The sequence below is a fragment of the Pelodiscus sinensis genome, chromosome 7 (genome assembly GCF_049634645.1).
Source record: "Pelodiscus sinensis isolate JC-2024 chromosome 7, ASM4963464v1, whole genome shotgun sequence".
In the NCBI taxonomy this organism is placed as follows: domain Eukaryota; kingdom Metazoa; phylum Chordata; order Testudines; family Trionychidae; genus Pelodiscus; species Pelodiscus sinensis.
The window spans coordinates 74,783,326-74,803,257 of NC_134717.1; the positions used below are offsets into that span (position 1 = coordinate 74,783,326).

Sequence of the window (19,932 nt, forward strand, 5' to 3'; positions counted from 1 at the left end):
TCTGGCACGAATGCTTAGACCTGTCACTTGATAGCTGCACTTTTGGGGCACTCAAGATTCTTCTCTTTTTGGAGCCAGAGTGGAACTGCAGCGCATGGGGCGGGCCCTTGGGAAACATTCGTCTCTGACATTTAAGATGGAATTTAATCTTTGGCCACTCTGGGGGATGAAGAGAAGGTGCTGATTAGGGGCTGGAAGCATTGGGTGCCTGCATTTCTACTGGCTTGGTTTGGTAGATTAGCTGAAGGACTGGGTGGGGGGCATTTTGATGATGCAGAACTGAAGGCTGATCCTCAGAGCTGCTGAAACATGAGATAGGTTGAAAGCATCCATCAGAGAGAGATTTCATGCTTTCTTTCAGTATTTATGACTTGCCAGCTAGTTTAGTTTTTAAATAGCATTGGTCTGTTGCAGGTGGTTCTTTAATTAAGTTTCATTTTGTTATGTTCCTTTTATAAGATGCCCCGCTTCCTGTAGGATTCAATTGCAACTTTGATCTCCCTGAAGACCTGTGTGATTGGTCTAATGATCCTGCAACAGATTATATGTGGTCTTTCCATTCTAGAAGCACATGGTTCAGCAATTCAGGACCAAGCACTGGATCCTTACCTGGTAAGCCGGATCATCCGTTCTTGGGGAAGGGCGAAAAGGCTATAGCATTTTCTCCATGGAAAAGATTGTTGTAATACTGCCTAACAGTCACTGAGATTATGCCGAAGTGGGTATTTTTCCTGTGCTAATTCTTTGGATATTCTGCTTGGTTGGCTCTCTTCTTTTTTATAGGTCCAATAACCATGGCACTGAATTTCAGGGGCTGAGATTCAGTGAGGTGGGATTTGGGAGCGGAGAGCTCAAGGAATTCTGTATGTGCCGGGTAGGTGTGGCAGGGGTGTCTGAGCATGGGAGGTCTGGATGCAAGGGGGCTGCGTGGATGGGGGAGCATTTCCCCTCCCCATACACTGGCTTCTCTCCCAACTGCTCAGGAGTGAGGGGGGGCAGGAAGTAGGGGAGGATGTTGCACCTCCTGCAGCTGGGAGAGGTTTCAAGGAGGTGGGTCTCACACAGTCTTAGACTCTCCTTGCAGGGGAAGAGGAAGTCATAGAATCATAGGACTGGAAGGGACCTCGAGAGTCCCATCCTCTCTTGCCTCTAGTCCAGCTGGAACTAGCTGTTGATCCCAGCCTAGGGTAGGAACCACTGCTTGGGTAATTTACCCCTCCACTGGCTGTGCCGCTGCCTGGAATGATGTACCTGCACAGCTTGGGAGTAGAGCGTGACTGCTCTTGCAGCTTCCCTTTGCTTGGAAGAAAGTGATTTTTGCGAAGCTACATGAATTCTGTGCATGCACCGTGGGGAAGAATTCTCTCGGGACAAAGGATAGGTCTACACTAACCTCCAAGTTCGAAGTAGGGAGGCTAATGTTGGCATTCAAAGTTGCACATCGAGCCCAGGATTTAAATATCCCGCGCTTGATTTGCATCTTCCCGGCTGGGCGCCATTTTTTGAAATTTCCAAGACCGGACTCACTGCCCACGTCTACACGCGGCAGGGACCCGGTAGTTCGAATTAAAGCCCCTAGTTCGAACTCCCTGTTAAACCTCAGGATCTTGATGCAAGTCCCAATCTCCCTATAATGGGGTATGTCTACACTAGCCCCTAGTTCGAACTACCTGTTAAACCTCCTTGCAGGAGGAATAACAGGGAGTTCTAACTAGGGGCTTTAATTCGAACTACCGGGTCCCTGCCGCGTGTAAACGAGGGCAGTCAGTCCGGTCTTGTAAATTTCAAAAAATGGCGACCAGCCGGGAAGATGCAAATCCCAGGCTTGATTTGCAACTTCGAATGCCGACATTAGCCTCCCTAGATTGAACTAGGGGGCTTGTGTAGACAGACCCTATTATAGGGAAATTGGGACTTGCATCAAAATCCTATCTGGACTTCTTCATGTGAGTTCATCAGTATACTCCCCACACTGTGTTTTCCCTCTTGCTATGGTGTCCGTCCTCTTGTACACACGTTGTAATTATCCCGTGGCTGGATAGAGCTTGACTTCAGCTATTCTGCACCCAGTGGCTGAATCGAATAGACTTAAGTCATCTGTTGGGATCGAGCTCCCCAGGACCTAGAGATACAGAACATTCGTTCTGCTTGAGATTTACTCTTTTGTGCTCTGGCATAGACTTGTGGGAACAGAATAGGGGATTTGGGGTTCTGACTAAGGAGGAACGAGCCTTACAGGTCTTAGCTGTGGATGGGTTTTGCTCAGGTTTGTTTGAAGAGATCAGGAGTGAGTCAGTCCCTGCAAATTCCTTATCCCTGTATCTTGGAACGAGCCCTGGGACCTTTGCCATCGTCTTATCTAAGATGACAGAGGAGCAGTGTTGTTGGGTTCAGAGTGGGCTCACCGGTTTCTAAATTACTTCAGCTGAAGTTCACTTGATTTTGAGGAACATGGACTGAGTTTTGGGCAGGACATTCAAAGGTCCCATTGAGGCAGGATGCGGTTCACCTAGCTTTGCTTCTGTTCCGGATCCCAAATGGAGATATAAGGACTTCAATGCCTGTATCTAAAGAGCATAAGGATATGATAGATTGAGTTGACCTTGCCCATTGGTTCTTACCTATAGGATTGAGTGTTGAAACCTAACCTGTCAGCCATGAGACAGAGGTACTGCCTAGACCAGGGCTGGGCATGAATGGCCCAGGGGCTGGATCCAGCCCACCTAGCACTTGGAACTGGCTCACAGACTGTATCTGGATGCTTTCTATTGAAAGCCTGCTGCCTGTGCTACCAAATTTCCAAGCAGTGGCACAGGCAGCAGGAGCCTATTTAAATGGTTCATGGCTCATGGTCGCCGCACTACCCTGGCGAAGGCTGGAGCTGTGAGCCCTTTCAATAGCCACAGCAGTCCCAGGCGGCTGCCAGGCAATGCACTAGTGGCATGGCCAAGAGCTATGAGCCCTTTGCTGTGTTTTTAATTCAAAACCTCTGGCCCCAGACTACTCTGGGGGAAGGCTAGTCCCCAGCCCCACCCCTTCCAGAGGGTGGAGCCAGCCCATGACAACCATTAAGTGGCCCTCCTGTGAAAAATATTGCCCACCCCAGCCTAACCATTTTAACGGTCACTTGGAAGGCAGCCTAGGGGCACCTGGCAAGCAGAACCAGAGAGGAATGCAAATATATATATGAAATATGTTGAATAATGAGGCTTCTCTCTCAAACACACACATGAACGTGCACTCACTGTTACTTATAACATACAAACACACACCTGCTTTTTCCCATTGGTCAAGTAGGCACCCAGATCTCTTACAACCCCCACGCTGTATTAAAGACAAGCTCTTTGGACAGCCGTCATATTCTTTGACTTGACGCAGGGCACAGTGTGAAAAACAGAGAAAAACACATTTCCATAGTTGGAGTGTTTATCTCTTCAGACTTTGAGTGCTTACAAAGATTAATATCTGCGGATCACTGGGGCCTCAGGCAACAGGAGAGAACACTTACCGCCAGTCCCAGGGTTAATAATGCCCCCCCATCTCATTTGCTGTAATAATGTTTAATTAATGTAATAAGCCTCCTGCAAGTAGGAAAAATTACCTATTTTTATAACTCAGACTCCATTTTTCATTTCATTTCCTCTTCCCCCAGTCTTCCTACAATTAATTGCCCTTTTTTTCTTAAAAGACGTGTGTGTGTGTGTGTGTGTGTGTTTAGGGACAGTTTGGGATGAGTGATGTTCCTACCCGGGATCTGGCCCTCTCTGGTTGTCTGCCCCATTTCTGGAGTTTGCACCCTATGACCTTCCATTTCTTACCCTGGCTCTCTTTCTCTCTGGTACTTCTGAACTGCAGTCTCTCCAGCCCTTGGGGACTGCTCCCAGCCTTCTGTTGATTTAGCGAGCTTTGCCTCTGGCAGCCACAGGGAGATTTCTCCAAGTAGCTGCTGTTTGCAGTACAGTTGTGCCTGGAGTATATCTGTAGCAATGCTGGATATTAGATCAAGGGGATACTAGAGAGACAAGGGAGGTGTTGTCTCCACTAGCGCCTAGAGTCCCGCACAGAGTTGAGAGCCCCATTGTGCTAGGTGCTGTACAGACACAGTGCTTCATGTTCACAAAGGTGAGCCCCAAAGTGGTGCTGGCCTCTTCTCCCTCTGGCCATGCTCTCGCCTGAAGCACTAAGTCGGTGAGATGAGCTACTGGCTGTAGAATCATGGCACTGCCCCACTGATCAGTTGCACCCCATTGTTCGGAGAAGAATGTCAGGCAGGATAACATAGGAGCTGCCGGGCGGTGAGCGGGTCTAGCTTTCCGCTGCATTGGAAGAATGTAAAAGGATTCATCCTGGAAAGGACAATTGGGTGCAACGTGGTTCCTGCTTTAAGAAATGAGGAAGGACAACACAAAGGGCAGTGAGTAGATGCTTTTTTCAGCTTTAAAAAGAGACCTGTGATGTTAAAAAAGAGCCTCTTGTAGTATGCTGCGTGGAAGCAGAATAGCAAGATTGTTAGCTCACACTCCTTCATTCCTCTGAGGGTTTTCTAGTTACCCCCTCCAGCATTTTGCTTCTACTTATAAAATTCATCCCCAGACTCCAAGCAAAGAAAGGATAAAAAGTCCTTTCTGCTCAAGGTGGTCTTTCCTGCTGAACCCCTGCTCCTGCCAAGGGTGAGCAGTTGGGTGAAGGGGAGCAGCTGTACTGAGTTTAAGGGCAGGGCACATTCAGATTTGTTGGAGCTCCTTAAATTTAAAGGTGCTGCCATGGAACGCTTGGTGCTGCCACGGGAGAAAGAAACGTGCTGTGCCTTTAAGAGGCATGTGGAATGTATTTCTGTTTCTTCATCAAATGGCAAAACAAAAAAATTAAATTAAAAGGAGGGGCCCTGGCTGAGTGAGCATGGGAAGGGGGAATTGGCTGAAATATTATCCAAAAGGCATTTGATTAGAAAAATCTGTTGAAAGGCAGGCTCGGATTCCTTAGATATCTTTCGATTTCGTTTTGTGTGTGCTCACAAGTATTTCTCCTGTTTGGCATAGGGAACAGCTCCTTGCAACTGACAAGACACCCACTAGTTGTATTTCCAAGAGTCTCTCCAGGACCTTGGCGTTTCTTTTATTAGCACCATGTTTCTTGTGCTTGTAGCAGCACGATTGTCTCCGTCATCCCTTAGAGCCTCCCATGACAAATTCAGCTACCCCTATTGGTGACAGGGCGCCACGCTGCTTAACTCAGCAGAAAGCCATCCTGTTTCCACCTGCCGCTTGCCTTTTTGTGGGGCAAAGGAACCCACTTTCTTCTACTGTCATGCTCCAAAAGGGGATTGCAGTTTTTTCCCTGTGGATTTTCACGTCAACAGATTGCCCCCTGTAGCTGCATTGAGGGAGTTTACTACCATTTGCAACAGGGTCAACTTTCAATGAGGTTCTGATCCTGCTCCCATGGAAGTCAATGGCAAAACTCTCACTGATGTCAGGGGGGCAAGATCAAGGTCCTGAGGGACCAGAATAGGAACCCACTTGTTCCAGTTGCTAAACTAGGTATCTTGAATCGGGCAGGTGCTGAGAAGCTCTGCCATAGTCGTCCTCTTCAGTGACTGCCAAGAGTCTGGAAAGATACTGGGCAGCATATTTTCAGTTGGTACAAGTCGGTCTTGTTCCATTGTCATCAGTGGAATATACCAGCTTAGAATCTGGACACGGATGTTTAGATTTTTTTTACAGGTGTAAAGGAAATGATTAGAAGATGTTACAAGAACACTGTCGTTTAGAAATCCTAGGGCTCCATCCTATAGGCACACACTTCTATCTCCCCGAGTGAGCAAAGGCTGTTCGGACCTTTGTCTGCGAAATAAGCACGTGTGCGAATCCAGCATTGCTAACCGCACCTGGCACTATACGAAACTAGTGGGTAGGAGTATTGCAGTGTCTGAGCAGTGACGGTCACTGGAGAGAATTTCACTGTGGCTTTAGGCTTGTGGCCAGCTCCACTTTCAGGGGCAGAAGTGCTCTCATACTTGGATTGCAGGACCAGCAGGAAAAGACTTATTTGTTTAAAAATGTTTCCAGTGGGGAAATATTTGCATTGCTTTGAGGTTTTGCAAGAGCTCATTTTGTGAATATATGTTGGGCCATAGTTAAGCTGCTGGTGACCCTTTGACTAGCCTTGTGTTAGTCCCATGGGATTTTCAAGGGCTGCATTTTTATTGCACTCTATAGAATTTAGGCGCTTGGACCCTAATCCTGCTCCACTGCTCCACTGAATCAGTAGAAGTGGTTGCTGTTAATTTCTGGGGAGTGGGGTTGGGCGTAGCCTCCTGGAGCCTGACACCACGATGGGTCCTTGTGAGTTTCTGGGGCATATTTGCAGTGTTACGTACTGCTCCCTATCAGTAAGGCTGGTGCGGTTTGTCCCTTGAAGGCTCAGCCCAATCACTTAGAAGTCAGTGGGAGTTCTGCCATTGATTCTTGTGGAGCCAAGGGAGCCACCCAGTTCTTATTTGCACAAATAGACCCTGATCCTCGTGCGCTTTGCCAGTGCACCCACTGAGGAAGAAGCAAGTAGCTGCTCCACCCCAAGAACAGATCATGACCCGCACTGTGAATTACAGTGTGGTTGCTAATTCTTCCCTTGCTCCCAGCCCTCCACCTGCCTCAGGTCCCTTCACTGGTCGGCCAGCTACTCTGCTTACACCCCTCCCCGCGTCTGTGCACAAGAGAAAGTGTAGCAGCCCTATGGCTGTACTTGGGCCATCCCTTCCCCCTGCAATGTGGGTAGACTGAGCTGGGGAGAAAGAGAGTCCTTGTGTCCATTACCCTCATGCACTGTAGCACAGCCAGGGTCATGACATGTCCCTAAAGGACTGGCAAATTCCCATTCGCTTCAGTGAAAACAGTGCTGGGCCCCAGGCTTACACTGTGGAAGTTTTCCTATAAATGGATGTTTCCATTCCTTTGCTTTGAGAGAGAGAGAGTGTGAGAGGGAGAGAGAAAGTGTGTGTGTGTGTGTGTGTGTGTGTGTGTGTGTGTGTGTGTGTGTGTGAGAGAGAGTGAGAGTGAGTGTTTTAAATGACTGACTGGTTAATGACTCCCAGAGCCAGGTTTTGGGAAATGTAAAGAAAAACAGATACCTAGCTTGTGCTGTGTCAAGGCTGTTCCTCACTCTGGCAGTACGAATGCAGAAGGTGGGGGCCTGCAAGCGCACTCCAAAACCTTGCCTCTACAGTCACTGGTTACAAAAACTTCCCCCCAAAATCCTAATACCTAGATTTTGGGGAATTCGCTGCCACCATGAAGTGCTTTTGACCCCCTCCGAAAAGCCAGGGGTGAACACTTGAAACCACCCCCAGGGGGACCCCAAGCTCTTTTGCCCCAAAAGAGCTTGAAAAAGAAAAGAAGACAACAAGCTGCAGTCTCTGGTAGCTGACCCCTCAGTCAGAGGCCTGCAGATACCCACAGACAGACTTTCCAGGACACAAGAATCAAATCATCACCTTAAAAGTGATTTTTATTACCAAACAAAAGATAAACTTGATAAAGCATCGTTGGTTGCCAGATGTTACCGAGCAAATGAGGAAAATAAATTAAAACAGAGAAAAAAATCTCGGCACGGTGCTTAGATGGTAAACAGGGAGGGAGGCATGGTAGTAGTTGAACACAGAGTAGTTCAAGCCAAACCATAAAATAAAGAAAAATTACCTTGAACACGACTGGCCTCGTATTTCCCTGGTACTCACTTCTAATTTTTCTCTTTGTTCAGTCCGCTCCCCTGTCCTGAATTCCATGGGGTGGGGGCATGATAGTGCTTCCTGGGTTTAAATCATTCTGTCTTTCTCAATCCCTGGTGTTACTGTCCAACAAAGAAAGCAGGCAGGGAATCTATATCCAATTCAAATTCCAAGCCTCTATCTTGTTGTGTTTACTATGGACAGAGTGGCCACCCGGGCACTTGTGCTTTTTCTTGGAGGCCTCTTCTTTTGAAGAAAAAAACAAAAAAAAACCCTCTACACATGCCTTTTTCCGAAAGAGCTCTTTACCGCTGTCGAAAGAAAACTCCCTGCGGTCTTTCGACTTTCTGTCAAAAGAACACAGTTGCAGTGTGGATGTAAGTGTAGACGTACCCTGAGTTAACCCCTTAGTCACCAGCACTCCTCCAGTTCATTACAGTATGTAATGCCTTTATTTGTGGGCTGCTGCCTTTAGTTGTACCTGCATAAAACCATGTAGGCACACAGATCAGTGCATGCACTCCTCTGTTTCATGCAAAGTGTGCAGTTTCTATTGGGTTGTAGGTGGTCTGCATGCAAATATTGAGCAGATCCTTTATCGTAAACATCTGGCTCTAACTACTACTTGAGTGTTTGAGGCACTGATCACTCAGAAGCAGAATTCATATGGCCCTCATCAGCGTATTGGGGCACCCCATGATCAGTATGAATTTTTAGCTTACCATCAGCCCTGTGAGATAGGGGAGGATGTCACAGGTGGAGTGCTAAGTACAGGGTCACACACCACATCACTAGTATAGCTGGGAACTGAACCTCAGATCAGTGTCTCATCTCCTGGACCATCTCCTGCAAGCTTGGAAGAGCAGGAGCAGATCTAGATCTGTAGAGACTGGAGAGGTTAGCTATTGGGTAAGAGAATAGTTGACTAACCTCACGAATTCTTAGCGGTTAGTCGACTATTCTGTAGCTCTCGGGAGCGGGGTTGGCAGCTAGTGCGGTCCGGCCCCAATCCCGGGGAGCCCCCTGCCATGCTATGCTGCTCTAATACAGGAGCAGCAAGGGGGGGAATGCGAGTAGTCAACTACATTAACCAATAAGTCTTGGCTTATTGGTAACATCCCTCATAGAGACAAGTGAAAGTGGTGGTTGTGACTATGCACTAGTGACAGCAATCACAAGCAGCAAAGCCCTTTACGACCGAAAGGCAGGAGTTGGTGGGGAGTGATGCTTCCAGTGAAAACCCCACAGGAATTAGCTTTGTAATAATGGTGAGTGCAGTGACTTGGGAAAGAGGTATGGGTGAATGTAAAGATCTGACACAGAGTAGCAATTGTAAGTCTACAATGTTCAACGAAGAGGAAACTTTATGGCCTTTGACTGAGAACTGTGGTAATTGATTATTTATATCCTACCCAATGTGTTCTGTTGGAACGCTTCCAGATGTGCTGCTGGGACCCATCAGGGTAGCTGTTTTTCTTGGGAGCCTATTGTTGTGTATTCAGAAACCAAGTGCAGATAGGTTGACCTTGTGAGACAAGCTGCTGTACCAACTCATGATTTAAGCATGACCTGAGCTGTTAGACTTCATCTCCCGCTGCACCTAATAATCTCTCAAATGGCTCACTAGTAGGAGGGGAAGGTGCTAGCCAAAAGAAGTGCATGTTGGCCAGATGGTTTGTTTGGATTTCCAGATGGTTTGTTTGGAGGATCAGTCTTCTGATTGACCTGGGGTTTGCTAAGGTGCACGTATAATTGATTATGCTGTTGTCTGGTCAGTGACAGTTGCGTGTTCACGCTGCTCTTGCTCTACTAAATCCAGATGTATCCATAAATCTCCATGGGAAGTGGCAGAAGCACCGTTTGCAGAAACAGCAGTAGGCTAAGATGCTGTGAGCTGTTCTGTGAGCTGGCCTTTTGAACCTCGGATGCCAGTTCTGTGGGAGCCTTATCGACTGTGTCATTAGCAAGAACAGATGCTTAGAATCAAAAATCCAGGGGAATGGCTGAAATGCATTGTTTGATCCTGAAAAGATTGATCAAATCTTCTATGTAGTTTTTCTTCAAATGTTTTAGCAACAGAAGAGATTTTCTTTCAGGTGTCTTCTCTGCTCTGCAAGCCTTCCATTAACTGTGTCAAAAATATTAACTGCTGGAACAGCGTGGCTCACGCATGCTGAGTCAGCAATTAGCTCTGCAGTGGCCTTATTTAGTTGGTCTCAGCATGTTCACAAGGCTTTTCATTAAGGTCCCTCCTGCCATTAGAGTGACCCACTAGCTTCATGTTCAAATGGGATAGCAAGTGATGTCTGCCTTTGCTCAACTGGTCCTGCTAACCTGCATTACAAAGCACAAAAACACATCCTAACACAACCTGCTGCCAGCTGCAGGGGAGCAGGTGGTAGAATTGCCCCCAAACTGAGCACATCTGTGGATCACACTGCTTGGTTTTGTTCAAATAGGTCGAGACCGTACTTTATCTCCAAAAAGAGACCAGCCGAGAGTCCTCAGAAACGCAGGGAAGTTTGAGTTTCAGCAGGCTCTGAGAGTGGTGTTGAGGTGATGCTGGATTGTTTTTGGCAGCATTTCAGAAAATTCTTTGATTATACAAACTGCTGGAAATGGGAACAGTTCACCAGGTCAAATCAGCCCTGCTGTAAGTGGACACATCTCTCCTGATGTCAACATAACTTTGCCACGGCTTTATTTAGCTCACACTCGTTTCCTGGCCCACCAGCGTCTGATGCATAGCCAGAGCTACCGTGGGCCGATGCCACGTTGTCTTCAGCTGTGCAGCTGACTGGGTTTTTCAGAGCCTGGGAATATCTTCAAGGCCTTCTGTGGGAGCGAGGGTGGCTCAGTACCTTACTCAATTATGCCTAAATAAGGTTTGACTTTAGCTTCGGAATATGGGGTATGCAGAGGCCGCATTTAGGATCATAGCCACATTGTGCTAGATACTGTACAAACACATAGGACGCTATCCCTACCCTGAACTGCTTACAATTCAGGACACTTGTTTTGCAATTGGATCTACTCAGGCATCTCCCGGTGTTAGAGTCCCATTGACTTGACCAGGTCTTTGCAGGGACACAAGGATCTCATGGCAGGATCAGTCTAAGAGGTCAATCAACACATGGAAGACCCAAGGATACAGTCAAATAGCCCTTTCTGAAAAATGGCGTCTAACAACTCAAAACTCCAAGTGGCGTTTTTATTTGTGACTGAGTGACTTACCTGGGAAGCAGTCTTAGTCCTTTTAGGGTTGCTTTTTATTTTTGGTTTTGTTTTTCCTTTGAAGAAGCTGGTGGAAAATTATAGAAAGAGAATTTGATTTCAGGAGAGCTTGGCTACTGATTATATCTTATCACTGCGTATGCATGAAGTACAGTTTGTCCTTTTTGCTTCCTCCTCTTGTTTATCGCTCACACCTTCTCCTCCTCCACCACCACTCTGTAGTGAATCACCTAGACCCCTCCCCCATCAGAGAGCGGCATGGTACTTTTTAAAGTGATTTTCATTCAGTTGGGACTAGGCAAACACTCTGATCATTTCTCTGCTGATAGTTGCATTAAACTGGACAAAGTGGACAAATTCATGTGAAGTCAATGGAGTTTCCCAAGGAATAACCGCGTCTCTGTTACTCCCTGGACAGATGATAAAAAAGTATACAAATGTTTAGTATTTTGTTCAAACAAAATTTGACTTTGTCTTCATTTAGCTGATGCAGAAGCAGTAGTAAATTGATTGGGTTGGGGGCGGGGAAGGGTTGAATGGGAATTGCCTTCTGGTGTTTTGAAACCTGAGCTCAGTCCATCCATGGGTCTTGCTCTGGAGATGTGTTTGGTGTGATTTTCAAATTGCTTATTGTTGAGCTAACTCTTCTGTTACTGCAGCGAGGAGTCCTGTGGCACCTTATAGACTAACTGAAGTGTCGGAGCATAAGCTTTCATGGGCAAAGACCCACTTCGCCAGATGCATGCATTTAGTTAGTCTATAAGGTGCCACAGGACTCCTCGCTGCTTTTGCAGATTCAGACTAACACGGCTACTCCTCTGATACTCTTCTGTTACTGTTGGCGATAAAACTTGAGTGGGAGCAGACTTAGGCCAGTGGAGGGGTTGTCAGAATCATACCCAGAGAGGTCAAGAAAGCTAAGACAGCAGGAGTGCAGTAGGGACAGAAAGCTACAGATCTCAGGGCATGATGTTAAATCAGTGGTATTCATGTCAAAGGAAAGGAGAAAAGAGCTGTCACATGGAATGCTAATGACACCAGCCATATAGTAGCAGTTACATGTTTACAAAAAACCCATGTTTTACACATCCCTCGTCTAGATTAGCCCAGCCAAGTGCGGTGCCTGAGGCCTTTTGCTGTTCCATGCATTTCTAAGTCCAATTACATCTGTTAATTTCGCCTGTGTGATGGGATGTGGTTGGCCTTTATAGTTCTGGTAGCTATTCTTTTTCCCATATATAGTCATAGTCCAAAAAGTGACTTGCGTGTATTTAAAAAAAGCATTATTGCACTCTACACACCTGTTCCTTGTGTCTAACACTGAGTCATCGCTGCTTACTTTTCTTACAAAAACAAGTTCATTCTCTTATTTGCACTTCTGGAGCAATTCAGCTACAGCATGGAAAAACTGAGAACCGGGCTTCGTTCTGCCTCATGTATCATCAACAAAATTGTCAGCTCGGTTTTGATTGCAAAGTACTTACCACCGGTGATGAAAAGAGTCACAAAGAACACAGCGTGATAAGCTTGATATCCAGATAGTAGGGCGCGTTTGCAATGCTAGTGCTTAGAAAAATCATCTTCGGGTTGTAAGCCAAGCACATTTTAGGCAGAATAAATATGAAACCCCCCACAATGTCATTATTACAGAGTCATTTTTTCTGACTATAACTTGTCCTAATTATGTCAATCTTTGGCTTATGCTTTCCAGTGTCATTATCGGTATCCTAGCACACTATGGCTGCTGGTGATAAAGACATCTCCCTTACTGCTCTGTCTCAGGCTTCTTATTGATGCAGTGTGTACTTCTCTTTCAGACACTAGACTCTACAAAAGTATGAATTTATGCTTGATAAAGCACAAGTTTTCTAATGTCCAGTAATATCTCTTGATTTATCTGGATTGTTTGGGTGCAGATGTTTTTGGCAGGGCTAGTTTTGTTTCAGAACCTGTAACATTCTGGCTCCATTGCAGAATTATTTTCTCTAGAATCTGTCACTGTTGGTTTTCAGTTCATGTTACAGACATCTCCGTCTTCCCCACATCAGAAAAAAATTTCCATTTATTTTCTATTCCAATTTCTCCCTCCTAACAGCTCCCAAATAGGGTTGCCATCTTTCCCAACTGGACAGATGGGACACCATTGATGCAAATGGCGTCCAGTCCATTCGGTCAGGAAAGTTGATGCTACTCCCAGCCTGTGTATTTCCCCTCCCTGAAATGCTGCTGAATGAATGTGCAGTAGTGTTTTTGTGTGTTTTTATAATGAGAAATACCTCAGCATTGCTCTGCTCGTGGTATTTTGTTGGGATCCCTGTTGTGAATCCTCTGAAACTTAGTATATCTACACTTGCATCCTCTTTCGAGAGAGGGTTGCAAATGAAGACATTCAGAATTGCAAATGAAGCCGGGATTTAAATATCCCACACTTCATTTGCATATTTGCATTATGGCGCTATTTTGAAATAGTGCTATTTCGAAATAACAGATGCTGCTAAGATGTAAGAGTAAACCCTTCTCTCGAAATAACCCTTATTCCTCATACAATGAGGTTTACTAGTTATTTCGAGAGAAGGGTTTTCTCTCGAAAAAACCGTGTCTTAACAGCATCTGTTATTTTGAAATAGCAGTATTTTGAAACAGCACCCTAGTGCAAATATTCAAATGAAGTAGGGGATATTTAAATCCCGGCTTCATTTGCAATTTCGAATGTCTTCATTTACATCCCTCTTTCGAAAGAGGGCGCAAGAATAGACATACCCTAAGTTCTGAACAAGTTCACGCAGGATGTACGGCAGGAATGGGCACACTCATTCTCCCTGCCCATTTTTTCATTCAGCACCCATAGAAACGAAGCACAGTATTCATGTTGCAAATACTATAGAAAGGAAATCCCAGTTTCTGGCTATGTTTCAACCAGAATATGAAGCTCACCAAGCTGCATACAGCAAATGATTCACTAAACCAGCGTGGAGAGCCTCAGACATGGGGTGCCAGATGAGGCCCTTGGCTTGCCTGGATCTGGCCCCCGAGGCTCAGCCACACACTCCCAAGCATTGGGGAGCTTGTGTTGGCATTCTAGCTACCCCACTGCCCTCCTGCGGGGCTGCAGCATACAAAATCTACTAGGCTGGGCCTCTCTCGGTTCTGGCGTGGGAGGGGAATATAGGGAGCGTCTTGCTCCTTCTCAGTTTTGTTTTGTTTTTGGATTTTTTGCTTCTCACTTGTATGTGGCCCCCAACTGAATTTTTTTTGTGGGTCAGTGGCTACTGACGCATAAAAGTTCCTCCCCTCCCCCCGAATGGTGTGTGAGTTTAAATCACTACATGATGCTCAAAAAGGGTACATCTTAATGTGTATAGGGTAGGTTCTACGGACCAGTGCACCCCGTGAAGCAAAATATGAGCCAATGTACTTTAGAAGGACCTGTAGATGATGTGCCATGAGCTGGGTTTGCTATCCTCTCAGGCTGAGAACAGGAAAGCACAATATTCATTACAAATGCTATCAGGTCATCCAATCAGGTTTTACCTCCTTTCTCCTTGGACAGAGAGTAAACGCTACTTGCGGCTGCAGAGCAGTGGAAGGAGAGAGGACCAACACACCCGGCTCCTCAGCCCTGTGATCTACTTGCCTAGGAGTGCTGTGTGCATGGTGTTTCAGTACCAAGCATTTGGGAGTAATGGGATAATGCTGCAGGTGTGGCGGGAAGCAAGCCAGGAGAAAAAGCTGTTGTGGATCATCTCAGAAGACCAAGGGGATGAGTGGAGAGAGGGACGGATCCTTCTGCCAAGCTACGACATGGACTATCAAGTAAGATGATAAAGGGCCGTTTACTCTGAGCTACCAGTGGATTTTAGAGATACTTATGTCAATATTTCAAAGGGCTGTGCCCATTCATCATTGGGGAAGGTTGTCAAGGGTGCCTGTTTTCACTGTATTTCTTATGTTGCTATAGTAACTAAATAACACTCTATTTGTTATTCAGAATGTGCCTGTCTTTATACACAGACTTAGGTCTTTGTTCATCCTGTTGCCTTTTATATCCCTGAAATCTCCCCTTTTACAAATATTTCCCTCTGTTTTCTTTTAGATGATTATCAGGTAATCTGACAAGAGACACAAAGCCCTAAGGAGCAAACACAAACAAATCCTGCCAGTAGAAAGGTGGGGAGGTGAGAGGGAAGGAGCCCGCTTTGAAAGAGAATGAAAACAAAGCAAACACCACTTTCCTGACCTTGGCTCCAAGTCTGAGTGTTGGGGATGGGGGTGGGTGAAGTCAGGACGGTGTGACACCTTGAGACCAAAAGGCAAGCAGACAGTATAGATTAAGGGCCCCATACTGCATCCTTTGTGTCAGTGGGAAGAGGATTGAGCCCACAAGACCTCGCCAAGGCCCCCAGCATCCCATTGTGAGGTTAACAAAAGGGTCGCGTGGGTAATGGTTGCAGGGTAGCGTATCACTCTCTTCCCCAGCCAAAGAGTTGCCACAGCTGGCTGGTAAGGCAAGCCAAAACTCACCAGAGAACATGTGTTGCCTTGCTAATGAGTCACTGTGCTCAGCATGCAATGACCAAGTAGGAATGGGAAAAAGGTCTCTGCTACATGGGACTAAGGCTCTGGCCCTGCAGTTCTGACTTCTGCAAAATTCCCAGTCGACTTCAGTGGGAGTGTTGCTTGTGGGAGGACTGCAGAACTGGCTTTAAGTTAGCAATGGAGGGAAGTGATTGTTACTGCACATATGAAGGAAAGGTCTTTGCACCAGTATCCCTGGAGATGTATTGCTGGTCTGTGTATGTTCGCTTGGCTTTTTAATAAAATACTGGTGCACGCAGTGTGCTTACAGATAAGGGTAGTTGGCATTTAGATAGTACTTTGCATGTTAAAAGTGATGTACAGACATCAGCTAACTGAATATTACTTAAATAATGCAGGTATTTGCACCCAGCATTTTTAACAGCTAATTAGTCTATTCAATTTTTTTAATGTCCTCAGTGATGAACTAGAAACAATGTGCCTGTCTCCCACCGTGTTTTGATATGTATTATCACTGTATACTTAACCCTTTTTTTTACCATGCGCTGTGCCCAATATTAACTCAGTGGGCTAGCTCCTTAGCTGTGCTGCTCCGTTGACCTCAGTGGAACTATGCTGATTGAGTCCTGCTAAGCCCATGACAACTAAGAAACCCTCCAAGTCGATTGCCCTGGCTTGTAGTCCCTGAAAAATGAGTTTTATTCAAACAAAGTGTGAGTTGGGAATCCAGCTGTCACTAGCTCAAATGATGAACTTTTCCCTGAGTTCTTATTCAGTCCCTGCTCAGGCAGAATTCTCACTGCCCAGGAATTTGGACACCGGATTTGGCCCCTTGCCAATAGTGCCTAAGGGGGGACCGAAAAGTGGGGCGCACACTTCCGTCTCTTTCTCCCAGGGCAAGAAGAACTGCTTGGGAATGGAAGCTTAATAATGACATTTCTGTTCTGACTTACTCCTAGATTGTGTTTGAGGGTGTTATAAGAAAAGGACATTCGGGAGAAATTGCCATAGATGACATCCAGATCGGCTCCGATATCTCCCTAGAAAACTGTATGGGTACGTACACAGCTGTCTCACAACATCATCGATTTATAGGGCCAGAATGGATCTTGGCGACATCTTGCTCCACCTCCAGCATAACACAGCTCATGGAATTACACCTGCTGATTCTCATGTCCTCTTGGCAGAAAATTAGACAAGGAATCACTGTTGCATGCAGCAAAAGTAGTCCAGTTCATGAGAGCATGAGAGCCTTTGTTTCCAAGAGTTTGCCAAGGGACCGGAACTCTTCTCCTGCCTAAATTACAGTGATTTTTCTGGATTTTAATAAAGCTGGTCTTTGCATCTGAGGGAAATCAGGAGAAATAAGTCCTTAGGGAAGGCAGGTACTGGTGTCAGAGGCATCAATGGGAGTATATATGTCTACAGAGGAGGGCTGAAACAATAGGTGGGGTTATTAAAGAATTCGCAATAGAAAGGGCATACGCAAAATTTAAAAGGAAAGCGCTAGACAAAGGAAACCAGCTGCCAGTCAGCATTACATGCTTGGTGGGGCTGATGGGTTCAATAGGAGCCTTTTCTAATGAGAAATAAATAGCAGAGGGGTTTTGTAGCAATTTTAACATAATAATGAAAGAGAAGCTTGTACAAGAATTCATCATTTCTTGATCCAGGGCAAAAGTCATGTAGACAGGTTCATTAAACATGAAAGCTACATAAGCTTGAAAACATTTATTAGAGATTTACCACTGGAATGGTAATTCAACCGTTCACCCATCTAGCCTACCCATTCCTTTGTTGCATTTGAATAATGGCAGTCACCAGATAATGAACCTGGGCTAGAGTGTGCCATGATTTCATTGTCATGGCAGAGTCTGGCCGTAGAGGTATGATGGGAGGAGCTGGACTATGAAAAATATCCAATAAGTAGGGTCAGTGGTGGCAGATGTCCATGGGAGTGGACCTCCCCTTCTGTACAGCTTCAGAGCGGTGCTTGGCTGTTACATACCTCCTAAGGGGCCACATCTAATTGGGCTGAAATCAGAATTTTTCCACTGGAGCTGGCCATGGCCTAAGGTGGACTTAGAAAGGTTCATATCAGCAAGATAACTCTGAACAAGTTGCTAGGATCCTCCTAAATTCAGCATGATAGGGCACTGGAACAAGCGAGAAAATGAACAACACATGACAATTTATAGTCACATTGCTTAATACACCACCGGATGACACTGCAGTGATAAGGGCAGTACAAGAGCTAGACCAGATTTGTTCTGAGCTCTGTGGGTCCCAGTTTCTTTGAAGCTTTGAGGTCTCCTGACCACTTGCCCTCGTGCCAAAAGAGCTAATGTGGCACATGCAAAATTCCGTGTTGGCAATTGACAAACATGGCATGGCCTCTACAGCATAAAAAGAAACAGGAATGATGAATAATGTTCTTATGTTGTTAACATTTTTCTTTTCGAGTTTTTTATAAAATAATCTTGCCTGATCGCCAATATTTTGTTTTTCTCTACATGTAAGAAAAGCTTTAAGTGTTAAAACAATCCCATTTGTAAGTCATAAGGGTCCATAAAAAATGATAGTTCTAAAAATTGCGTCAAACTGCTTCATAGATTTACATGTATCTTTTCAGGAACTCTAATCTGAACCTATGAACCTAATAATAATTAGGTGTTATTTTGCTTCTGATCATGCCTAACAAAGGGATTTTAAAATGGTTTTAACTGAAAAATGTAATGCTATCTCATCTGTAAGGTCACTTCCGAAGCCACCATAGTCATATGAAACAATATGCGCATACCACATTCCTTCTTTGTCAGTACCATAAAAGTAACTGACCAGAGTAACAGGCTACTGTTTTTAAAATGTAATCCTGGGAAGTAATCTGATTCCCTTTCAGCCTGAAAAGAACTCTAATAACTCTCAATAATTTTTCCTTTGGAAAACCTGTCACTCGTGTCCTGAATTTGAGCGATGATTTCACATTGCTCTTTACAGCCACAGCCTGCTTGTGTGACTCACAGGCGTAATGCAGAAGTAAACTAAAAATACTCAGAAGTCATTTACCTTTGAGCACAAGTAATCACTAATAACCCTGGTTATTGCTTTTCAGATCCAATGATTTGTAACAGATCGCATCTTCAACCCTAACCCTAACTTCAAAAATCATGCTCCTTTGTGTATTGGATCTGTAAGACATGGGTAGCATGTAGTGACGTGGCACCTGTGAGTGCAAACTGAAGCTGGATCTGGTGTCTTGGGTCCAGCCCATCTCTAAACACCCCTCACTGATTCTGATTGGAATTTGGTAGCATGGTCCCTGCAGCCAAACACTTCAGCACTTGGAGCATACTGTACCCTGAAGTTTGGATCTAAATTCAGCTTTTTAGCTCAGGCCCATCCCAGATTACCTATAAAGGCGCATGGCCCATCGGCAACTGCCCATAGCAGAAATCTCCAGCTGCTGGAGATGGGACATTAGATGGAGAGGTCTTTGAGTTACTACAGGGAATTCTTTCCCAGATATCTGCATGGTGGGCCTTGTCCACATGCTTGGGGTCTACCTATTGCCATATTTGGGGTTGGGAAGGAATTTTCCCTTAGGTCTGACTGACCGAGACTTGGGGTTTTTTGCCTTCCCTGCAGCATGGGGCATGGATCAATTGCAGGTTTAAACTAATATAAATGATGAATTCTCTCTACCTTGAAGTCTTTAAACCATGGCTTGAGGACTTCAGTAACTTACCCAGAAGTTATGTGTCTATTGCAGAAGTGGGCAGTTGAGGTTCTGTGGCCTGCAACAGACAGGAGGTCAGACTAGAGGATCAGGATAGTCCCTTCTGCCCCCCCCCCCCCCCCCGACTCTCTGCAACATTGCGATCCCAATCATTACTTCCATTAAGAGGTTCCTGTGAGTTAGCTCCAGTTTATTACAAACTCACCCTAAAATTATTCTTATTCCAGCTAAACCTCCAAACCAGGGAAGTCTCCTTTTCTCTGGGCTCTTTAGTTATCCTCTTGAGTGTGCCATGCCAGCCAAAGATAAAGAAACTGCTAGCTTCCCATTGTTTTATAGATTCCATTTTGGGTGGGAATTCTGTTTCTGCATTTCACCCTTACATGGAAAATTCCCTGGCCAGCACCTACCAGTTAGGGAGGTCACATGACTTCCTAGGACCAACCACTGCTAAGATTTTAAGGACAAAAGGGCTGTTTAGAGGTGACCAGACTTTGGGGGAAACAACCTTGATGGCTTGCATTTTTAAAACCACAAAGCATCCATATATCTAACTTTACATACAAGATGATAGATATACAGATCCAGTGGAGCTATCCCTCAGCACATGGGGGGGTTTGTCACAATAGGGTTACCAACTTTTAAATGAAAAAAAACCCAGCATCCCCTGCCCTCTCCCTGCCCATGTCAAGCCTACCTC

General features: G+C 45.5%; 1 protein-coding gene across 6 annotated transcripts in view; it reads left to right on the forward strand.

Moving 5' to 3' along the window:
* Positions 1-19,932, forward strand: part of NRP2 (neuropilin 2) — a 131,431-nt gene that overhangs the window by 79,372 nt on the left and 32,127 nt on the right. For all 6 annotated transcript variants that reach the window (XM_075934328.1, XM_075934330.1, XM_075934329.1 and 3 more), the window contains exons 12-14: positions 460-612; positions 14,511-14,773; positions 16,456-16,552. In XM_075934328.1, the coding sequence (XP_075790443.1) occupies positions 460-612; positions 14,511-14,773; positions 16,456-16,552 (513 nt within the window). The remainder of the gene's footprint in view (positions 1-459; positions 613-14,510; positions 14,774-16,455; positions 16,553-19,932) is intronic.